The 21,675-nt window shown below is 30.1% G+C and overlaps 2 protein-coding genes across 4 annotated transcripts; one reads left to right on the forward strand and one right to left on the reverse strand.

Annotated features, from left to right (window-relative positions):
• Positions 1-587: 587 nt before the first annotated feature.
• Positions 588-5,895, forward strand: LOC106768112. Of its 3 annotated transcripts, XM_014653067.2 has the most exons (12): positions 588-1,173; positions 1,273-1,318; positions 1,702-1,774; positions 2,188-2,271; positions 2,399-2,515; positions 2,884-3,351; positions 3,630-4,036; positions 4,154-4,253; positions 4,348-4,407; positions 4,505-4,591; positions 4,763-4,891; positions 5,215-5,895. In XM_014653067.2, the coding sequence occupies exons 1-12, from the start codon at positions 1,164-1,166 to the stop codon at positions 5,515-5,517; spliced, it is 1,884 nt and encodes a 627-aa protein (XP_014508553.1). In that variant the 5' UTR covers positions 588-1,163; the 3' UTR covers positions 5,518-5,895. The 3 variants fall into 3 exon arrangements, with proteins under 3 accessions (XP_014508553.1, XP_022639026.1, XP_022639027.1); XM_022783305.1 differs by lacking the exon at positions 588-1,173 and having other exon boundaries at positions 1,300-1,318; positions 1,484-1,774; XM_022783306.1 differs by lacking the exons at positions 588-1,173; positions 1,273-1,318 and adding an exon at positions 1,328-1,630.
• A 972-nt stretch (positions 5,896-6,867) lies between these two features.
• LOC106768115 (STS14 protein) lies at positions 6,868-7,639 on the reverse strand. The gene has a single exon (XM_014653071.2). The coding sequence runs from the start codon at positions 7,574-7,576 to the stop codon at positions 7,058-7,060; it is 519 nt and encodes a 172-aa protein (XP_014508557.1). The 5' UTR covers positions 7,577-7,639; the 3' UTR covers positions 6,868-7,057.
• Between the last annotated feature and the right edge of the window lie 14,036 nt (positions 7,640-21,675).

Below are 21,675 nucleotides of genomic sequence, written 5' to 3' on the forward strand. Positions count from 1 at the left end.
CATCAAGAATTATGGTCAGTGAACTCTTGAATTATAATAATTGTGTATTTAAGTTAGTTGTAAATACTATTAAATAGCCAGTGTTATTAAATTGATTATGATTCCTAAAGTGACTCTTGATGTGATTAATTTGGATTCTATACATTATTAAAAGGATTTTTTTGTTTTTGTTTTTCTTTATTTTTTTTATGCATTCTGGGAAGGGGATGTAAATAATAATTAGGGTGGGTAGAAAGGAAAAAAAAAACTATTTTCAGAACATTTAAGACAAAAAAAATAGTATATAATTGATATGATTAGAAAAAAAATATATTGTAAAATTGTTACATGCAAATAACATTGTCGTAAGATATAATATGATAATCTTGTTAAAAGTTTGGAAATATTTGCGTACTTTTCTTTGTATTGTAAGTGAAATTATTAACCACAATTTGCTATTATATTTATATATTTTTATTATAATATCTGTGTGAAATATTCACAAAAAATAGCTTGTCAGTTTTGTAGAATTTTTTGTTTTTTTTTTTTTTCATTTTTAAGATCATGAGAGATTCTGTGTAAAGGTTTGATAGAAACTACATAAGGGCAAGTGTTAATTGAAGAATGAGACGTGGGCAACTTGATGTCATTCATAACTGGTATGAATATGTAATGTGTGTTGAGCCACTATTTTATTTTCTTCTCTAACGGGACCTTGGATCTGTAGAGGCTTTTACAGGAAGATTTTGTTAACTTTTGGTAAACGTTTTGACATTTCACATTTCCCACCGGTCTACCACTGCAAAAGGCCACCCTTTGCATAAAGGCTACGAACCTCACCAGAGGGTTGTCAAAAGTGAAGGCTCATTGGTCAAAATCCTAATTAATCTATTCTGCATTCGTGGCTTGGATTTGGTTGCGTTTGGTCCATGCATTGCCCATTATAGTTATGTTTATGTCTGTCCAAGATGTGTTAGCACCAAGCACTGCAAATGATTCCTTTTGTGTGTACTAAGGAAGCTTTTCACAGCTCAAATGCAAGTACTCTAGTCAAATCAACTCAAGTTTTGGAGTTTCCTTTCTAGACTCTCCTCTTGGCTAATTTGGTATCTGGGCTATATAGTGTTTCGGCTTTTTGGTTCATTGCATTGCTCAAGTGTTCTCTTCCTGATTTCTTGGCTGTAATGTTTCAGGGTAGGATGCTGACCTTGTGCTGCTTTGTTTATTTTTTTGTTTTGGTGGTGTTGTATACTTTGTTCACTGGAAATGAATTTGGTTTTGGATGGCTTTTAGGCATGGGGTATGAAGGGTTGATTCCAAGACACAAGCGTTCAAAGAGGTGCTCTTCTCTTCCTTACTCTCTTCACTTCACTTGTACTACTCTCTTGATGCTGGACTTCAGGCATTAGGGGTTTCTTTTTCTTTTCTGGGAAAATGGACAATAATGCTTTTGCATTTATGTTAATGTTTTCTCCAATTATCCATTCTTTCTTTTTGGGTCTAGTTTTATATATTCCTTGTCTCATCCATTTGAGCACATCCCTTTTGGAGAAGGGGGTTGAAAGAGAAACTGAAGGCTCATACCTCTCCAAATCGATGAGAATTGGGGGTTTCGTGAATGTAGCTTGGGGACCTTGAAGAACAACACAATGTAAAATACAGAACCAGACATCCACTTATAATAATATATTTTAATTGTGTTTTACTGTTTTGGTTTGGCAGCTTTCCTGATAAGAAAAGAATGGAGGATGATAATGCAGATAACCACCTTGAGACTTCAGATCGAACAAAGCTGGTATAATCAATCACTACGTCATTTTATCAAGATATCTCCTTATCATTTTCTTTTCTTTCTTTTTTAACTAGGGATTTGGAGGTGCTGTTTGGCATTTATGATGCTGAAAAAATGTTTGTGGTTTTCGGGGGTACTACAATAGCAAAGGGCAGCCAGAAATTTTAATAATTTTTTTTTTTGTGAAATTTATGTATGGGAAAGGGATGGACAAACAGAGAATTGTTCTGTTTTTTTAATGGAAAGCATATATGTCTGACAAAATTAATTCCATCTCATACACCTATGCTAATGGTTGTCTAATCTAATATAATGGTATCGTTCTCTGTTGTCCACAATCAGAACAAATCACTTATAGACAATTATTTAGAAGAAAGATTTTCACTCACCTATTTATGGCTTTGATATGGTTTCAGGATACAGGGTACTTCACGGAATGTGGTAAACCAAGGAAAAAACAAACTCCTACAAATGACGTTCAACTTACACTGAAGCAAGAGGTAAGACACAACAACTCATCAAAATTCTTTTGTTGCATATTCTACTCAATCTTTCTTCAGATTTTTCTTATGCTTCATGATACTTCTACCTAATAGCCATGTCTATTTTTAAACTATCTTTTGGCAGATTTTACAATTAGAGAAAAGACTACAAGACCAATTTGAGGTCAGATGCACGTTAGAAAAGGCTCTTGGATACAGACCTAAATCTCTTGTTACATCAAATGACAAGATACTGCCCAAGGTTGGAATCTCTTCAACAAATTTTGACCCAATAAATAAGCATTTTCTTATGTCATGATTTTAATACGATTACCAACAATCTATCACTCTGAGAATTAATGGATTGATTTTATATGTGCTTTCTAAACCATTTAAAGAAAATTGATGTTGCAAACATACATACGGTTTTTCTTTGCGTAATCTAGGTTGATGGTGGATATATTTGTAGCTCAATTCTTCCTTGTAAGTGTCGGAAAATCATAAGGCTGTTTTGTTGCCATAAATGGTTATACATTGTTTAGGATTACAGGTCTACTATGATTTTCTTGTCATGTATGTCTTTCTGATTGTCTTGACTTATTTTTTACTTTTACTCTTTTTTCCCTCCAGCCAACGTCCCAATTAATTAAAGAGATTGCGGTGTTAGAGTTAGAAGTTGTGTATTTGGAACAATATCTTCTCTCCTTGTATCGTAAAGCTTTTGATGAACAATTACCCTCTATAGCTCCATTCACCAAGGGGGAAAAAATAAAGTCTACTCCAACAGCACCTACAGCAATATTCGTTGAAGTATCTAAGCCTGATCTCTTAACCAAAAGAGGAAGCTCTGCAGTACAATCAATTGATCATGAGCTTGATGCTACGCCCAAGGAATATAGTGTAAATGAACCTCAGACTTTAGGAAAAGAATACAATGTACATCAACCAGAAGGAAAACATTTAGACTCTGGTGTATATCGGTGCCACTCCTCGTTATCCCAGTGTACAGCATTTACAACGAGAGTATCGCCTCCTGCAGCAGATGAGTTAACTGAATCTCTGCGTGCTTGTCATTCCCAACCACTGTCCATGATGGAGGTAATTCATGTTTCATGGAAATTTATTTTTATGTGCTTTTTGTATTTAGTATGGTTCCTAGCGCATTAAGTTTCTCCAATCATATCATAATAGATTACAGTTGTCTTAGTTACTTCGACATGTTTTTATCCTTACGGAATGGAAGAATACATGACAGTACTCAGTTCATTGTGAAGTTCTGTTATGTACACTTCTCTTTGTAAACATATAGTGCTGATTTCAGAGAATCATCTTTTTGGACACCTTCTATGGATTTTGACTCAGTTTAATCTGTGTAGTATGCCCAAAATGTTGATGCTTCATCAAGAATAATCAGTTTGGCAGAACATCTTGGCACTCGAATATCTGATCATATTCCAAATACACCTAATAGGCTTTCTGAGGATATGGTCAAATGCATATCAGCTATATATTGCAAAATCGCAGATCCATCTACGACAAATGCTGGTCTTTCATCTCCCAGTTCATCCTTGTCTACAACTAGTGGCTTTTCTATTGGAGATCAAGGAGACATGTGGAGTCCAGGGTTCAGGAATTCCTCCTTTGATGTACGGTTAGACAATCCTTTCCATGTGGAAGGACTCAAGGAGTTTAGTGGGCCATACAGCACCATGGTTGAGGTATCATGGATTTACCGAGAGAATCAGAAATTGGGTGATACTGAGCAGTTGCTCAAGAATTTCAGGTGAGTTTGTTAATATCTGATTGAGATCGTGAAGCTTTCATGTGAAAAGTACTTAGTTAAGCAGGACTCTGCAGTCTCTTGGAGTTATAATGGCCATCCACTTATATGTTATTTCAGATCACTTATTTGTCAGTTAGAAGATGTAGATCCTGGGAAGTTAAAACATGAGGAGAAATTAGCTTTCTGGATCAACATACACAATGCTTTGGTGATGCATGTAATATTTATTTTCAAAACAATGTTTCATTCTAATAGTTCTCCATTTGTCACTTATTAATTGAGGTTGTAATATGTTCTTTGGTTTCTAATAGGCATTTTTGGCTTATGGAATCCCGCAAAACAACGTCAAAAGAGTCCTCCTTCTGTTGAAGGTAAAAACTATGGTAGCTTAATGGTCCATTAAAGGATGAACCCGTTCAGCCAATTTACTTTTGCTAACTTGGTCAATGTTATGGATGCCCTTTTCAGGCTGCATATAATGTAGGTGGTCATACAGTCAGTGCAGACACAATACAGAAAGCTATAGTCGGGTGCCAGATGCCTCGCCCCGGACAGGTGGTGCTTCATCTGCTCATGCAATTCCAACCTTTCCCTTACAGAAAATTTGAAACAGAAGCCATGCATTTAGGATATCTTTGAAATGTCTCCTTAATATGCAACGTATTTATTTTGTAAATCCTAGAGTGACTTACAAGGAGCTTTCTTCTTACTTGCATCTTGTTGTAGTGGCTACGCTTGTTCTTTTCTTCAAGGACAAAATTCAAAGCTGGAGATGGACGACAAGCATTTGGAATTGAGCATCCTGAGCCTCTTCTGCACTTTGCTCTCTGTTCAGGAAACCATTCTGATCCAGCGGTACTTATTCCAATTCTTCTGTATGTGTGGTTTAATCGACGAAACATAGCAGATAATTTCATTTTGACTTGTCGAATTATATAGTAAACATGGTTTGTGCTGCAAGAATTAAATCCCTTATAGTACTGGTTCTAATGCCTTCATAGTTAATGTTGATTGTACTGTACAAGAGTTGACTACTTTATAAAGAGGTCTCAGCCTGTCCTTGGAATGTGTTCACGGATAAACATGTTCATGGATATGGATAAACAGATAAAGATCACGTAGCCATTTCTTACATGCTTAACTTCAACGAGTTGCTTATCTGTTTAAAACTATGGCAGGTACGTGTATATACACCCAAGAGAGTGGTTCAAGAACTAGAAGCTGCAAAGGAAGAATACATTCGGGCCACCTTTGGGGTACGTAAGGACCAGAAAATACTCTTACCTAAGCTTGTGGAGTCATTTTGTAAAGACTCGGGTTTATGCTCTGCTGGTACCCTGGAGATGATCCAAAAGTCTCTACCTGAATCTGTAAGAAAGAGTATTAAAAAATACGACCTTGCAAAATCTAAGAAGAGCATAGAATGGATTCCACACAACTTCACTTTTCGATACCTCATACCCAAGGAGCTGGTAAAATAATTGCTTGTTAGCCTTCCTTCTTATTATGGGAGACAATCTACATCAAGCTTTAAAAAACAGTCCAAAGCTGCAATTGTAGTCGAATTTCTCAGCAATTTTTCAAAATATCGAGGATGACAATGGAACTGCAACTACGACTGCCACTGCAATTTTAAACCTTGATCTACATTGTTTGCTCTATTATGTATTCTTTTGTACAAAGTTGACAGGGTAGCAGCAACAGCAAAATCTAATACTCCAACGTGTTGCATTTTGTGTATGCATTGTGTAACCATTTCATAGTATTATCTGTAATTGATGTAGCTTATTCATAGAGTTGAGATCATGATCTTAGCAGTATAAATGATGTGTGTGTAATCAATTGTCATTTGGGGTTTCTTTTTTTTGATTTATACGCCCGTGATTCATTGCTCTAATACCTTTGCAAAATTTCTTACATGAAAAAGATCATTATTTTGACACCCAATAAATTTTTACATATACATTAAATCTACTATTTTACTCTTGAAATATTTTTCTTTATAGATACAAAAATGAACTTTTTTAACTGAGTTGTGACTGTGTCAAAAGAAAACATTGTTCAAGTACAAAACCAGAGGTGTGCATTGAGATTGCTATATATACAATATTATAACAATCACGTGACGCTACTGGTCTGTCCAGTCATTAATGGACAATGGTTGCTTGTTGTCATGTGACGAGTTCTTCACCTAACTTTCAATCTCAACTGGATTTCCTTCGCCAGATGGTCCAGTTTATGGAAAAATACTAGTTTAAATTCAAATTAATCAGTCATTATTTCTGTTTGTTAGATCTGTAAAAAATGTTATAACGTCTATGTTGTTGAAATAATCCAAAACATAGCGGGCCAACTTGAAAGAATGGAGTTTTCACCAGAAAAAAAGAGCAGAAGAGGCCGAGAAAACTTACGGACCGAATCACAAGTGAACAGTGAAGAATTTGTTGAGACGCAAACAGACACAGAAAGATAACGTACATGGCGATTAGATATTTTGGATCGAAACAAAAAGTTCCGTGTTCAACGGGATGATCTACAGCGTCCCGTTTGCACGTGAGCCCCCACATAATTCATCCATGCCTTAAAGTTACTGACATGCATGCAGTTGACGAAAACCCCACAAGACACCACGTCAATGCCTTAATAACCTTCCACAAACATCATCGATCCCCAGATTTCACTCACTATCTGGCCCACCTTATCAATATTATTATAATGTTTTCAAGATCAAGATAGACTACTGTTTATACTTGAACAAAATGATTATATAATTTTCCATGGAAACAAGATCTGCTATGCTAAGGAAATCCAAATCAAGAACCACACCAATGTTAACCATCAAAATCCATGCAATGTGGCTTCATGGCATCTGATTCTACTTGAGAAAAAATATAATTACCTTACACATAAATATATCAGTTTAAGAGGATTAATTAGCAGAACTTCACGACACAAACAAACATCACTAGCCTAGATATATGAAAGAAACTAAAACCCGAGAGATACTTAGAAGAGGAAGAATCAGTAAGGGCTTTCCCCAACGTAGTTCCCTGGGGGATTGTAGAAGCAAATGGTCAAGCTGGCATCCTCTTTCACGCACGTCGCTTGAGCGCATCCGAGCTCCACCGACTTCCTCCACACCACCTGCGTGTACACGCCACACTTGTGGTTGGGCACGCACGAGTTGTCGGTGTGGTTGTAGAACTGTCTCTGCTTCACCCACTCCTCCACCACCATGCGCGCCGTCACCGCCGTGCCGTGCGCCCATAGCTGGTTCGCCCCATACTTTCCGGCGGTTAGGTTGGCGAACTGGCACCCCATCTTGTCCCTCTGGTACCGCACCAGCTTGCTCGTCACGTTCGCCACCTGCTCGCTCCACCGCAGCGGCTCAACGCCCACCGCCGCCCTCGCCTCATTGTGCGCCTCCAAGAAATCTCTCGCCGCCGCGGGGAGCGGGGCAGCCACCGCCGGAGTGTCTCCCTCCGATATGCCGTGGAACGTGGCGAGAGCTGCCAGCAGAAACAGTGCACGATAAAGCATTTTGGTTTGTTGTGAAGTGTGGCCTACCCTCTTGCCTTTGTTGTGTTACTGTTTGTACATTGTACACTATATATACATATACATACTAACAGCAATTATTCCTTGTCCTTAAATCTTTTTATTACTTGCTCATTTTTTATGATTTTTTCACTTTCTATTTTAATATTTAATTATTTATCTTATATCACACTTTTCACATAAGAAATGGTGTATAAAAGAGTGAAATAAGTTTACTCTTTTGTAAATATAGCTGGTTGAAAATTTAAGATAATGTTAAGCAACACATAGGTTTTTATTATATTATTTTTGGAGTGAAAATAAAAATTTATCAAATGGTGCAATGCTAAAACAAATTGCACAAATGAATATGACAAAGTGCCATTTTTATTTCATGTGTTTTGTTGTTTAAGTAGTAAAAAAATTTACTGTATTTATATTAGAGATAAGATAAGGAATTAATGAATAAAATATTGTTATTGCAAATTATTACCATGAATAAAATTTTATATTTTTCTAACATGTCTTTTAACTGTATGCTTTTTTAATTATTATATTTTTTAACTCTCTAGGTGTTAAGTTCATATGTTTGCCATTTCTTTTTCATCATTATTTTAAGAGTATGTTCATTAGTGTTTCTTGGTTAAGAAATTAATAATTTTTTTATTGAAAAACATGTAAAGATGTAAAATGTTATTTTTTTCATGATGTTAGATTTATGGTATCCCTTCAATACCTTTTGAATTTCATAGTAGTAGTTCAACCAAATAAACACAATATTAAATCAAAGTCAGCGCATAGGTGTGTGAGCTAACTCATCAAACGATGCCTGTCATGTCTGTGCGGAGCAGAGTAGCAGTTCTCAACCAACAAAATTAAAAATATTGCTGCAGTAAAAAACCAAATAATAGACTTTCTTAGTTTCTATCCATTTCACCACAAAAACCTTCTGCATCCTTTTTCTTTCTCTGGATTTTTCAATAAATTCTCTCTCTTAATAAAAAAAATTTCAAAGTTATTAATAATTTTTCTATTAACATTGGAAATGTAATTCTTTTATAACATAACATGTGATGGTTTAAACAGTATACATTAACCAACTAATCCGTTTTAAAACATAATGTAATAAATGTGAATGTGTTCTTTATGAATATTAACTATTACGCAATACGAACAAGCATTACACGTGATGGAATATAACCACGTTTAATGTTTTAGACCTAAATTAATGCTTTCGGAATATATATATATATATATATATATATATATATATATATATATATATATATATATATATATATATAAAGAAAAAATGTATAGGAAGACACTAAAATAAAATATTTAGTTTTTATATTTTTTTCATAGCCTAATTTAATTATAATTGCTATCAGAATCATTACATCTTTATCATCATTTCTTGTTATTAATCCGATTAATGTTATTGTTGTAGTAATTTTTATTTTTACCATTTTCACCATCTTCATTTGAAAATTACATTACTATTGTTATTGATTTTATTGGGATCTAAAATGGTGACAAAATTTTAAGAATAACTTGAAAACTTTTAATAAATATAATTAAATATCTAATTGTTAAGAAGTGGAAGATTCACTTACAGAAGATTTTCTGACACTTAAGTTAGTAAGAGAATTTAGGATCTATGAATATGAGTATGAGATATTAAATGAGTATTTGTTACAAAATACTAGTTGTATTTGTAAAATTTACATAAGTCGTGAACCTATGTTAATGGTGGAAATAATACTTATCTCAAGCATATTAATAGAATAGTTAATAATTGCGTAATGATATCTCCTCATAAATAATAATTATAATATCAAATTTTCAAAATTATAATATATGAATATGACTCCCAATATATATAGGTTTGAAGTATTCTAGAATGAAAAGACTAAATAAGCCTTGTTAGGTAGTATCTTTTAATATGTCTATTTGGCTGAATCAAGTAAGAACAATTTTTATTATGATTAAAACAACTTCCACTTTAATGCTGCAATTTCCATTTCTTTAGAATTTTTTTTCTTCATTTGGATTGTTATGTGTAAATTTTGATTCGATAGTTTATATTTTCATATAATATGTGCTAAGTCATTTGCCTCGCCATTATATTATCGAGATACGTATTCAAAATTGACATGATCAAAGTAATTTATCAATTGGTGACTAAATAATTAACTAAGTTAGAATTTAGACATTTGTACTTTAAAGTCACTTGTTTTATAACTAATTGATAATCCTTTTGAATTAAAACATTTTTGGATGTAATTTAATTAATGTTTCAAACCCTAAAATCAATGTTTTGTATTCTCCTTTACTATTCGAACAATTAGGTCAAATTTCACATAATACATTAGTAGGAATATAATTTAGAAAAATTACTAATATCCTTATATCAATCATATTCAACATATAATGTTTGTTCAATACAATAATAATCACACATAAAATTAGCCACGACTTGACCTTTAACTGTCTTTAAACTCTCAAAACGAAATGAAAGTTCGGTCAAAACTAACACCCATTCACCAATTCCATTATGCATAATAATAGGTTTTGATAAAAAAAAAATCAAAATTCAATACACTATTCTTGGAACATACAATCACTTCATGTGCCTTAATGTTTCAACTTATAATAAGAATAGTGCAAACATAAACACAGCTTCTCGATATCACTATATCGAATTTTAGTATCTATCAACAATTTACTTAAAAAATAAACATCGCATTCAATTCCATTTGATTCTTGTTGTGTCAGCATCACTAGTGCAAAAACAGCGTATAACATCACACGTTCAATCACTTAATAACCAATGTTAAAAATGACCAGTGACATTTTTGTAAATAAATGTAACTATTAAATGTCATTTAAAATTGTAATTCGACGTAAAAATATATAAAACATCGAATACCGCAACGTTAGACGTCAAAAGGTTAGTGAATTCAATAAAATTTGAACAAAAGATTGAAAATTCATTCACTTTATCTTAGCGCGCGAGACCTTCTTCTCTGCTCAAACTTTTATCGAACGAAGTTTGACGACCATCAACGTGTAATCTTTCTTTCATTTGATACAAATGCATGTTAATTAACTACTTTAGGTATGATTTTGTTTATTTTCACCGATTATTTTCGTGTTCTTGTCCTTCATAGGCACATTCTGCTTTCTCTCTCATTGGTGGCAACACTTTATACCGATGAACCCACCTTTTGAAGGTTAGTTTTTGTTTTGAATAATTTATTTGTTGAACTTGTTTGTTGTTTTTTTTTTTTTTGAACTTGTTTATTGTTGTTGTTTGGTTGAACTTATTTGTTGTTGTTGTTGTTGTTGTTTGATTGAACTTGTTTGTTTTTTGTTATTGTTCTTTGTTGTTGATTCTATATTACTGTTCATAATTCATGTTTTATAAAATACCAAAAACTGAAATTTATTATTTTTCAAGTCTCGTAGGGTTGTAAAAAAGAATCACAATTAATTAAAAAAAAATAAGAAAAAATTGATTAATGTTGTATATTGACAAAATTCGACGTTAAAATAACATCGTATATTGACAAAATTCGATGTTAAACTAACGTCGAATTTAAAAAATTCGACGTTTCTCGATATAACGTCTTTCTCGAATTCAACGTGAAAGGCCAAAAATATTCGATGTTGTATACTATTTTTGTACAAATGCATGCTGACTATACATATTCTTGTGAAGTTGGTACATAAAGCCTCAAAGGATTTTCTCAAGCACTAGTATAATACTAATGCTGTGTTCACTTTCGCTGATTCTACTGTTCACGATAACTCGCGAGCGATGAATTGCGCGTAATAACGTGTTCACTTGAATTGAATTGCGAGGATTGAATTGAAGTGAAAAGCGAGATTGGTGCACTATTTAGTCACCCGCATATATGAAGAGATTTGAGGGATGAAACTGGCTTTGTCTAAAATGCCCCTGTTGTTAAAAATAATTCCCACCTGAGAATTTACGTAAATAAAATATTGGAAGACCTGCACTGCATATCTAAAACACACAATGTTCACATCATTGTGAGGAGCTACGACCTTTGTGATAAAGCAGATATTCCTGTGATGTTTGCAGAATTAGTGGTAGATGAAGAAGTTAGGTTGCTGGAAGATGAAGAAAGGAGGTGTGATGAAGAGAAGCAGTGTTTGAGCTGGAGAAGAAGATGAACAGCCAAGCGTATTCGGTTACAACAGTGGTTGTATCCGGTTACAACGCCATGAAGAAGAACAAGGCAACTGTGTATTCGGTTACACTGAAGATGTATCCGATTTCAGGCGTAGGAGAATACTTGATGTATTCGGTTCCAGTTTTGGTGATTATTTGATACGCGTATGTGTAGGTGTGAGAGCACAGGTTGCTACTCTGAAGGAAAGGGGAACCAGAGCAACTCAGAAAGTGGAAGCGCCAGTTGCAGTGGTGACCAGAGCTTCTAGAGGCATTTTATGATTAGTTTTTAAAAATTAATTTTAATTTCCTTGTACAAAACACAAAATATAAGCGCTATGACATGTATTCATATCTTTAAAAAAATATAAAATAATTCCAATTGCTTTAAGTATTATAAAATAAATTTTTAAAATATATTTCAAAGTGTCTTTCCTATTGATTGAGTATATATCGCATACTAGAAAATAAAATTGAATAAAAATAAACTAAAGTTAACAAACATAAACTTAAAATAAAAAAATTAAATTCAGGAATATTAGCGATTATATATCTTATATAAGAATAAAAAAAATATATATTTAAGAGTAATTTTGAAAATAGTTGTTTAAGAATTCTATACTTTTATAATAATATAATTTAAAAACATAAAGAAAAATGAATATAAAGGTTAAAAAGTTATTTAGATATTTATAAATTGAGAGGTTATGAGATTATTTTTAGGTAAAAATATTGTATGATTACTTTTAAAAATTAATTTTAATTATTATTTTTAATTTTTACTCTTTATTAACATTTTTATAATTAAATATAACACTAAATAATATCATTTTATATTATTTTAATACTCAGGGGCATTTTGGTAATCTTCAATTTCTACAAATTAAATAAATTTTTTAAAACTATCACATCAATCAAATCTTACACTAATTCTCACAAACTTTACCTTCAAATCTACTCTCAATTACCTTCAAATCCACTCAAGTAAACACAAAAAAAATCACCCTCAAATCCACTCAATCACTCTCTCCCAAATCATCTCCCCCAATCACCCCAAGTGAACACGCCTAAGCGATTAATCAATGCTTGTTTTACTTCTTTTTTTTTAAGATCTCCTATGTTCTTTTTTCAATTTAAACTCTTACTCTTTCTTTAACTTAATAATGGAGAAAACACATTGACACATTATCAAAGAAGATGTTATGTCGATAATACAAATTCTAATTCACTCTAAGATATTATAGTTAATTTTACCATCATCTATCTTTTAATTGATCATTATTAAAGTTATTTTAGATATCATAATAAGAGTCATTACTGTTTGTTCTAATGATACCACCTTCATGGTAATAATTATCGTTAGATTTTATTATAGTTAATGTTATCATTATCTTTCTCTTAATTAATCATTCTTAAAGTTATTTAGATATCATAAGAATCCTTACTGTTTGTTCCAATGATGGTAGAAGAGAAAGTAAGGAAAGATTTAGATGATTCATATTTCAAAACGAATCTATAAAAAAAAAAAAAAAAATTAGAACAAGTTCTTAAAAACTTTCTATTTTATGCAATCAAAAAAGTTCACATCTTATAATCTAATCTATTATCACCAATTAGATTATATCTAAATCATAAATCATGATATATTTGAATATTATTAATTTTATTCAAATAAATATAATAAAATAGTTATTTTAAAATAATAATAATAACATTATTACAATAATTAAAACAATTTAAATTTAATATCTTATAAGATAATTTATTTTAGTATTTAATAATTAATTTTTTAAGAAAATAATAGAATAAAATAATTACATTTTAAATTGGTTTTATTATATATTTTGAAATTGATATGCAATATATAGTAATTAAATATTTTCAAATGTATTTTATTATTATTAAAATAATAATAATAAAATTCTCTTAAACTATTAAAATATCTTATACATACTATATATCTGTCTACATGACTCTAATACATTGATATATCTTCCTATCCATTCATAATGTGATATTTTGCTCTGATATAATGTGATGAATTGCATTCATACGTTGATATAATTATGATTTATGGAAGTCATATATCATTCTTATTATACTTGTATGATATTGCTCTTATCAGTTTATGTTGTCATAGTATATTGGTTATATTGCTCTGATAGTCTTAAAATGCTTGATATAATATGACTTCGTTATATTTCTCATATTGCTCTAATCCAAATAACGTTGATATATTTCTCATATGTTCTAAATCTTTTTTACGCTTTAATTCATACTTTTCAAGTTTTTTTTTACGCTCTGACATTATTATCAAAATCTGCTTTTATGTGCTCTGATGCAAATATTCTCTTATTCGCTTATATTTATCTTTCAAAAATTATTAAAAATTATTTCGTTTTAATGTATATTTATTAAACATTAAAAAAAATTATTAAGACAATATTGTCAAAAGAAATAAAACTATATAATATTTTTTATTTTGAAATTTAACAAACAATATTGAATGAAATAAGTATTTACAAATAATTTGTCTATTAAATAACGTTTTACAAAAATAATGTTTTTCAGCCTATATTGTTTGACGGACAATGTTTAACAAACAATGTCTAACAAAAAAAAAGTATATGTGTATGCTTAAAAAAACATTAAAACTTAAAATTTTATATCTAAGCAGAACATTTACTAGGAAAAAACTTGTCAAACTATGCACAAAAACTTAAAAGAAGTTTTATAAAATGAGCATTTAACATTTTACCATGTCACTGAATTTATGTATGGCACGTAGACAACCTATGTAAAAAAAACGTGGTGACAATTTTATAATTAAACGGTCAATATTTAAAAAATCTACAATGCTCATTTCTCTTCACTTTCTTTCCCTCATGAAGCTCTCTCTCGATGACAATGATCATTTTGTGCAAGTTAAGGTTTTTATTAATGACAAAAAGTTTCATTTTTAGTCATTATGTGAGGTTCATTAGGAAACATTTTTACCTATAAATATATTTTTTCATTTAGGCTAGTTTATCATTGTTCTCGTTATATTGTTGGCACATATGACTGTTTTTTTTAGAAAACTCACTCATTGTTATGCATGAATGTTCCCCCTTGTTTGTCTTGAATGTGGTGTTGTCAAAACAAGTTAAAACACACAACTCAACCTTGTCTACCACGAGTTCAAGTCAGGTTGGATTTAAAAAGAATATAAATTTCAACATGGACTAAATTTAAATGCGACTTATTAAGAACCCGACTCACTCATGTTATGGTGATTCGAGTTAGCTCACCAACTCACCCATAAATTTTAAATTATATTAAAAAAATGAAAAACCTACACCTAAGTCCTCCTATGTTGTGGATTTATCCATTCAAGACTCCAATATTATAGATGGATAAGACACAACAACAATTTGATATTAGATAGTAATTTGTTTTGTATTTTTTTTCTTTTGGATTGTATTTGGAGTTTAACATGACTTTGAATTTTATTTGGATTGTATTGTATTTTTTTATATTTTGGATTATATTCGGAGTTTAATATCTTTTTGGATTGTTAGGAGTTTAACATATTTTTGGATTGTATTTGGATTGAACTTTATTTAAATTTAAATTAGAACAAAATTTGTTATTTTTTTTAGATTAAAGGAAAAAAAATTGTAATTAACGGAGACGATGAACCAACCTGTTTAATCCATCAACTCATGATGGGTTAGCCTGTGTTTGAATTTTTTGGACTCATTATTAGGTGAGTAAGGATGGGTTGGTTCACTAACTAGTGAATCCGTGGTAAGTCGAGTCGGGTGACCCGTTTTGACAACACTACTTGAATGTGAGTTTTATGGATTTTGTTTTATATTAGATTTTTGATTAATTTTAGATTTATTAGATGTCTTATTTTTATATAATTTTAGATTTATTAAATGATGAAGAAGAAAGAGGAGGACAAGGAAGAGGTATTAAGACAAGATCGTCTAAATAAACGAGACCGTCTAACATTTCAATTTCGAAGTTTAACAAACAACGTTGAACGAAATAAGTGTTTACAAATAAAATGTCTATTAAATAATGTTTTGCAATAACAACGTTTTCCAGATATTTCGTCTAACAAAAACAATGTTTAATAAACAACATCTAACAAAAGGAAACATTTATGTGTATGCTTAACAAAACACCGAAGCTTAAAATTATATGTCTAAATAGTGTTGAACAAATAAAAGTTTAAAGAAAAGAATCGTTTAGGAAAAGCTCACCAAATGACTTAATAAAACTTACAAGCAATTTTATATAAAATGAGCATTTAATGTTTTAAATCATCTAAAGATCTTATATTAAACGTTTTTCGTACCTAAACGATGTTCCTATCAACGAGCTGACCTGTGTCAAAATGTTTTTAAGCACCAACGTGCCTAAATGATTACCAATGTTTAAAATATTTATTACATGTACAAAAAGTACCTTTTTGTTTACATGTTTTGTTCTCTTTATCTATGCAGATCATGAATGTACAAAAGTTTACTCAAATTCCTGTACAAGATCAATAAAGACGTTAAGAGATAAAAAGACATTCTAAGAACGTTTCCTTAAAGCTTAAAGCTCCGCATAATCGTACAAGCTACTTTTGTCAACGTGTAGGAAAATGGATTTTTTTTTAATGTAAACTTTGAAATACACAACTTTCATATTTAGACATGAATATTTAAAGTATGAGACTAAATTATTTATAAACATTAATAATAAGTGACAACTAAATTTCAATAATTTTTTTATAATAAATTTATTTATTATATCAAAAATAAATCTAATAAAATGGATTTATGAGATAAAAATAAACTTATTTATCATATCAAAAGTAAAATAGATTTATAAGATAAAAATTGTTCTCACTTACTTAGTAATTAAGGTGAAATATGTGAGCACGCATAGCATTAAAGACAAATTCTTGAAATCGATATCAACTTTAGCAATTTTTTTTTTTCGAAGGAACACGAGGTGATGAAATTTTTCAACGAAAAATTATAGTGGAATGGATTATAATTTATTTCATCATTTTTCATAATTTAATGAATTACTTTTGTCGAACTGCTTAATGTGTGAAGGGATATGGGGTGAAAAGTGTTTGAAGGGGGAGGTATGAAGATGAAAATAAACGAGTGTGGAGTAATGGAAAATGGGTTGTCAAATAACAATTCCCTAATTTTGATGGGCCTTCTTCTACAAAACCACACTGCTCTTTAAGAAAGAACAAAAATATGAAAACTACTTTATACACCCGGTGTTTCTTTCCCAACTTCCATGGGAGTCTTGGAAATATCTGTAGTACTCAAGCAAGGTCGTAGAATTCGGAAGCATGTTTATAATCATGTATTTCGTAAATATATTCTAAATTATGTAATTTAAAATAATAATATATATTTATATTTTTTATTTTCATATTTCGTAATTTATAAATACATTTTAGATGTTTTTATTATGTAATTAAAGAACATATTATAAATTGTATAATCTAAAATAAATTTTAGATTGTATAATTCACAATACATATTTATACTTAAAATGTATTTTTGAATTTAAAATTGCAGTATATGAAATATAGTTTTAAATTATATAAATCAAAATATTTTTAAATTATAAAAAATTTAAAGTTTTTCCCTGACTATGCAGATTTTAAAAGAAGAAGGAAGTGTTAAAAGAATTACCTCAAAAGATACCTAACAATTATTCTAATCAATGCAAGCTACATTCTTTTAGTTATGTTGCATTTTTGAATTTCTTCTCAGACTAAATTATTTTACTCGTTGTCGAGAAATACCTCTTCACCCAAAATTTTTAGTCTATTTTTAATATAAGAAAATCTTACAGATAATTTATTATTATTATTATTATTATTATTATTATTATTATTATTACGTACAGTGTTATTGACAATTACTTTTCAATTCATATTACGAACTTTGAGACTGCTGAAGATGAAATGAGATTTCAAAGCCAATAGCACAAAGAACTCAAAACATTATTTTATTTGGTGAAGTTTGAAAACCGATAATATATGTGCAAATTAGCTATTAGTATCTATCTTTACTAGTTGATTGAGATGAATTGATCAATATTTTAAAATTTGAGCTTTGATTCAGCTCATTAAAGAAGTGATTTTAAGTCTATCCATAACAGGATTGAATTGTGGTTCAGCGTGAATTAATATAATTTATGTTTTTCAAAAATTACATTTTATTTTAAGTAATTAAACAACGTAAAATTACTAATATATAAATAATAAAAAATATAAAATGCCTAAAATATATATTTTATGAAATAAAAAACATTAATTGATAAAAAAAGTATATCTATATACACACACACAAAACCTAGTTCTGGCAAATCAATTTAATCTAATTACTTTTACTCCTTTAGATATAGAAAACTGAATTTTGTTTACATTCATAATTAAATGGAAAATTTAAATAATGGGTGTTATATTTTTAATATTTCTTCTTGATTAAAAATATTAAAAATATTAAAAATAAGAATATTTACGTAGTTACAAACCTGTACCCGATGAAAAGGATCTGAACCAACGTAAAGAACCGTCACTATTTTTAATATACAGGTTATACATTATTATTATACATTTGTTTGAAAAACATTATTTTTAATATAAACATTAAGTGATTCTTAATAGAATCTAAATATTAATTATTATACATTTGTATAAAAACACGTTTAAATAAATATGTGCCTTCGTGGGTTGTTTCAAAATTTGTCGGTCAATTTCTTATTAATTGTCTGTTGACAAAATATTTATTGATAAATTTTATTGAGAAATAAAAAAATGTAGTTAGTTATTAATAATAAGTAATATTTTAATTTAATAATACTATAAAAATTAAATATTTTATTATAAATATTCTGAAATCAACTTATCCAAACATATTTATTTTAAAATTATTTAATCAAGAATAAGACATTTACCGATCAAAATTTTAATGTATGGTTATATTTTAAAGATATACTTAACAAGGTTTTCTATCTATTATCTCATGACTTAAACATTTGACTTATCATTTTTAAAAGAAAAATCATAAACTATATCTTTATGTGTTCACACTGATAAAATGATCATTACAAAAAAAAAATATAAACACAAAACAAACTAACAAAAGAAGAAAAAAGATGAGTTGATATGCAAAAGTAACATCATGTGTTAACAAAACATGTTGTATCACAATACAATGCATTCCAACTAATCATACAAATATAAACTATATAATAGAAAACTCTTCTAAATTCAATTATTCAAATATATATATTGATATCAAATCTCGAGAGGTTTTAACACTTGCGATTGATACCCTCCACCCACAAGGTTAGTCCTATATAGGTCATCAGAACTACAGAAAGTTCTTTTTGACCACAACCCTCTATCACTCTCAATCCCTCAACCATTATTTTCTCTATATGAGTTGAATAGTTAGTGAAACATCAGGATAACTTTCAATTCTAGACTCCCACATCAATGCACACTACATGACAAATGGAATTTCCCCATGGAATTCCTTTCTCGAAAATAAATCACATTTTACTTTATCCTTAACCATTATCTTATACAAATTCATTCATCTACACACATCATAACTTAACAGATTTCAGACATTCATAACATCAATACACAAACATCTATACATATATATGCATCAAACAAACCATTATGAAGTTTAGAAAACATCTCTAAAGTCACCTAGCCATCGTCTAACACCACTCAAACAAAGAAGTTCCTAAAAACGTAACACTTAGTGCCAATTAATTCATGCCCAATGCTAGCCTAGGCACCTAGCGAGTCCAATGGTCGCCTAGCGAGAGGACCCTTGGAGCTCGCATGATTTAATTTTGTTTCTAGCTCCTAACAGTCCTTATTGGTGCTTGCACCAAGTCAATGAGTTTTCTGATTTTGGTGTTGTTTAGCAATAACTAACTCACAAGAGCCACTATCTCAGTGGCACAACAACGCTATAAGTCACGCACAACACTATTAGTGATGTCCAAAGTCATCTCAATTGGGAGAAACTCCAATTTTTAGCTTTGGACGATGTAATTTAGCACTTTTGTGTAAATGTTCACTTACCAACCTCATAAAATACTTTCAAAGTTCAAATCCCTAACTCAAGAAATGCAATATTACTTAGTTCAAAGACTTCACAAAGACATTTCATACACAATGAGAACATAATTTTCATCAATACTACACACATCAATTCCTTAGATTCAATAGAAACAACAAATTAAACTTCTTAACAAAACAAATCATGCAAAATATTCAAATCTCACAAATTAAATCACTAAATTGTAATTCACAAACTGAACTAAAATATCAATAATATATATATGAGCATAAAATTAGCTTTCTTCACTTGTTAGGACATCTTAAACAACTTTAAAACTTCAAACTACCTACAACTACACATGATGCTCTATATATCTACACATTGAAACATAATAAGAATGATCAAACTATATCATTATGATCATTGATCGACAAAGACTCAAATACAAGACTAAAAAAACACATGTAAGCAAAAAAAGGCTCACTTGCAACCGAAAACAAAAATGGACCAAGAAAAGGACTAAAACTCAACTTACCCAAACAGAGAAATTGATCTATTCAAATTGAAGAGCTTGTCGCGAGGTTTAATCGTGTGATCTCGGTTCTTCAATCAAATAAGAAAGGAGGGAGAACTCCTAGAGAGAAGTCAAAGAACTCTAGAAAAGTGATTTCTAGATAGTGTGTTTTAAAATAATGAAACTCTTTTATAACAAAATTATTTATACTAAATCTTTTTAATATTAAAATAATTGAGTCTCACTATTTTTAAACTACTATTATTTCTAAAATGTTATTTTCTAGATTTTACAATTTTGGCCTACCTTATTTTCCTTCATCCTTATTCTTCTTTTACATTTTTCTTCTTCTTCTTTTCTCTCCTTTCTCTCCTCTTCCTTTGTTATAGTTGTCGTTGATGTTGCGTCTATCACCTTCAACTCCTCCTCCTTCTCTTTCTCTTCCTCCATCTTCTCTTTTTATTTCTCTTCCTCTTTCTTTTCCTCCCTCTTCTCTCGCTCTTTTTCTTTCTCCCTCCTTTTCTTTCTCCAACTATTTCTTCTTCTCCTCCTCCTCTGTTGTGTCATTGTTAACTCTGCCTCTGTTGTTATCTTCACGATTCATTATTGTTCTTGCCGCAACCTTTACCTTCCTTATCTCCCTTACCTCTTCCTATTGGTCCTCCTTCTTTTTCTTCTCCTCTTCTTCTCTTCTATCTCCATTTAATTACATATGATATTTGATATATTTCCTTTAATCACTACACAAAATTATGAATTCATGTTTCATTTCACTACAAGAAAATGTATGAATAATAATTTGTGACAAAAAAAATTAATTACTATAGTGACCAATTTAAATAGTAATTTATCGAAATTAATTACTATAATAATTATTACTTTTTATCTCTAAAATTGGTTTCTATTTAGATATTTTTTTAGTGTTTCTTGTGATTTCAACAGGATTTGATATAAAAAAAAATGATGGCTATATGATCTGATTTTAAGAGCTTGGAAAATGATTTATTTAAAAGGTAAAGTTTGTAGTTGTAGTTGAGGAGGATATTTTCAAATTTTGAAGCTTTGTAAGCCCTAAAAGATACTGATTGTAAGTAGCTACTCTGAAAACACGGTATATATATATATATATATATATATATATATATATATATATATATATATATATATATATATATATATTTAACATATTGTGATTATTATAAAAATTAAAAAAAAAACTATTATTATTTCGATAAATTCAGATACTAATACTACAGCCAACGGGGACTTATATTCCCTCAACTGAAGT

This window comes from Vigna radiata, chromosome 7 (genome assembly GCF_000741045.1).
Source record: "Vigna radiata var. radiata cultivar VC1973A chromosome 7, Vradiata_ver6, whole genome shotgun sequence".
In the NCBI taxonomy this organism is placed as follows: domain Eukaryota; kingdom Viridiplantae; phylum Streptophyta; class Magnoliopsida; order Fabales; family Fabaceae; genus Vigna; species Vigna radiata.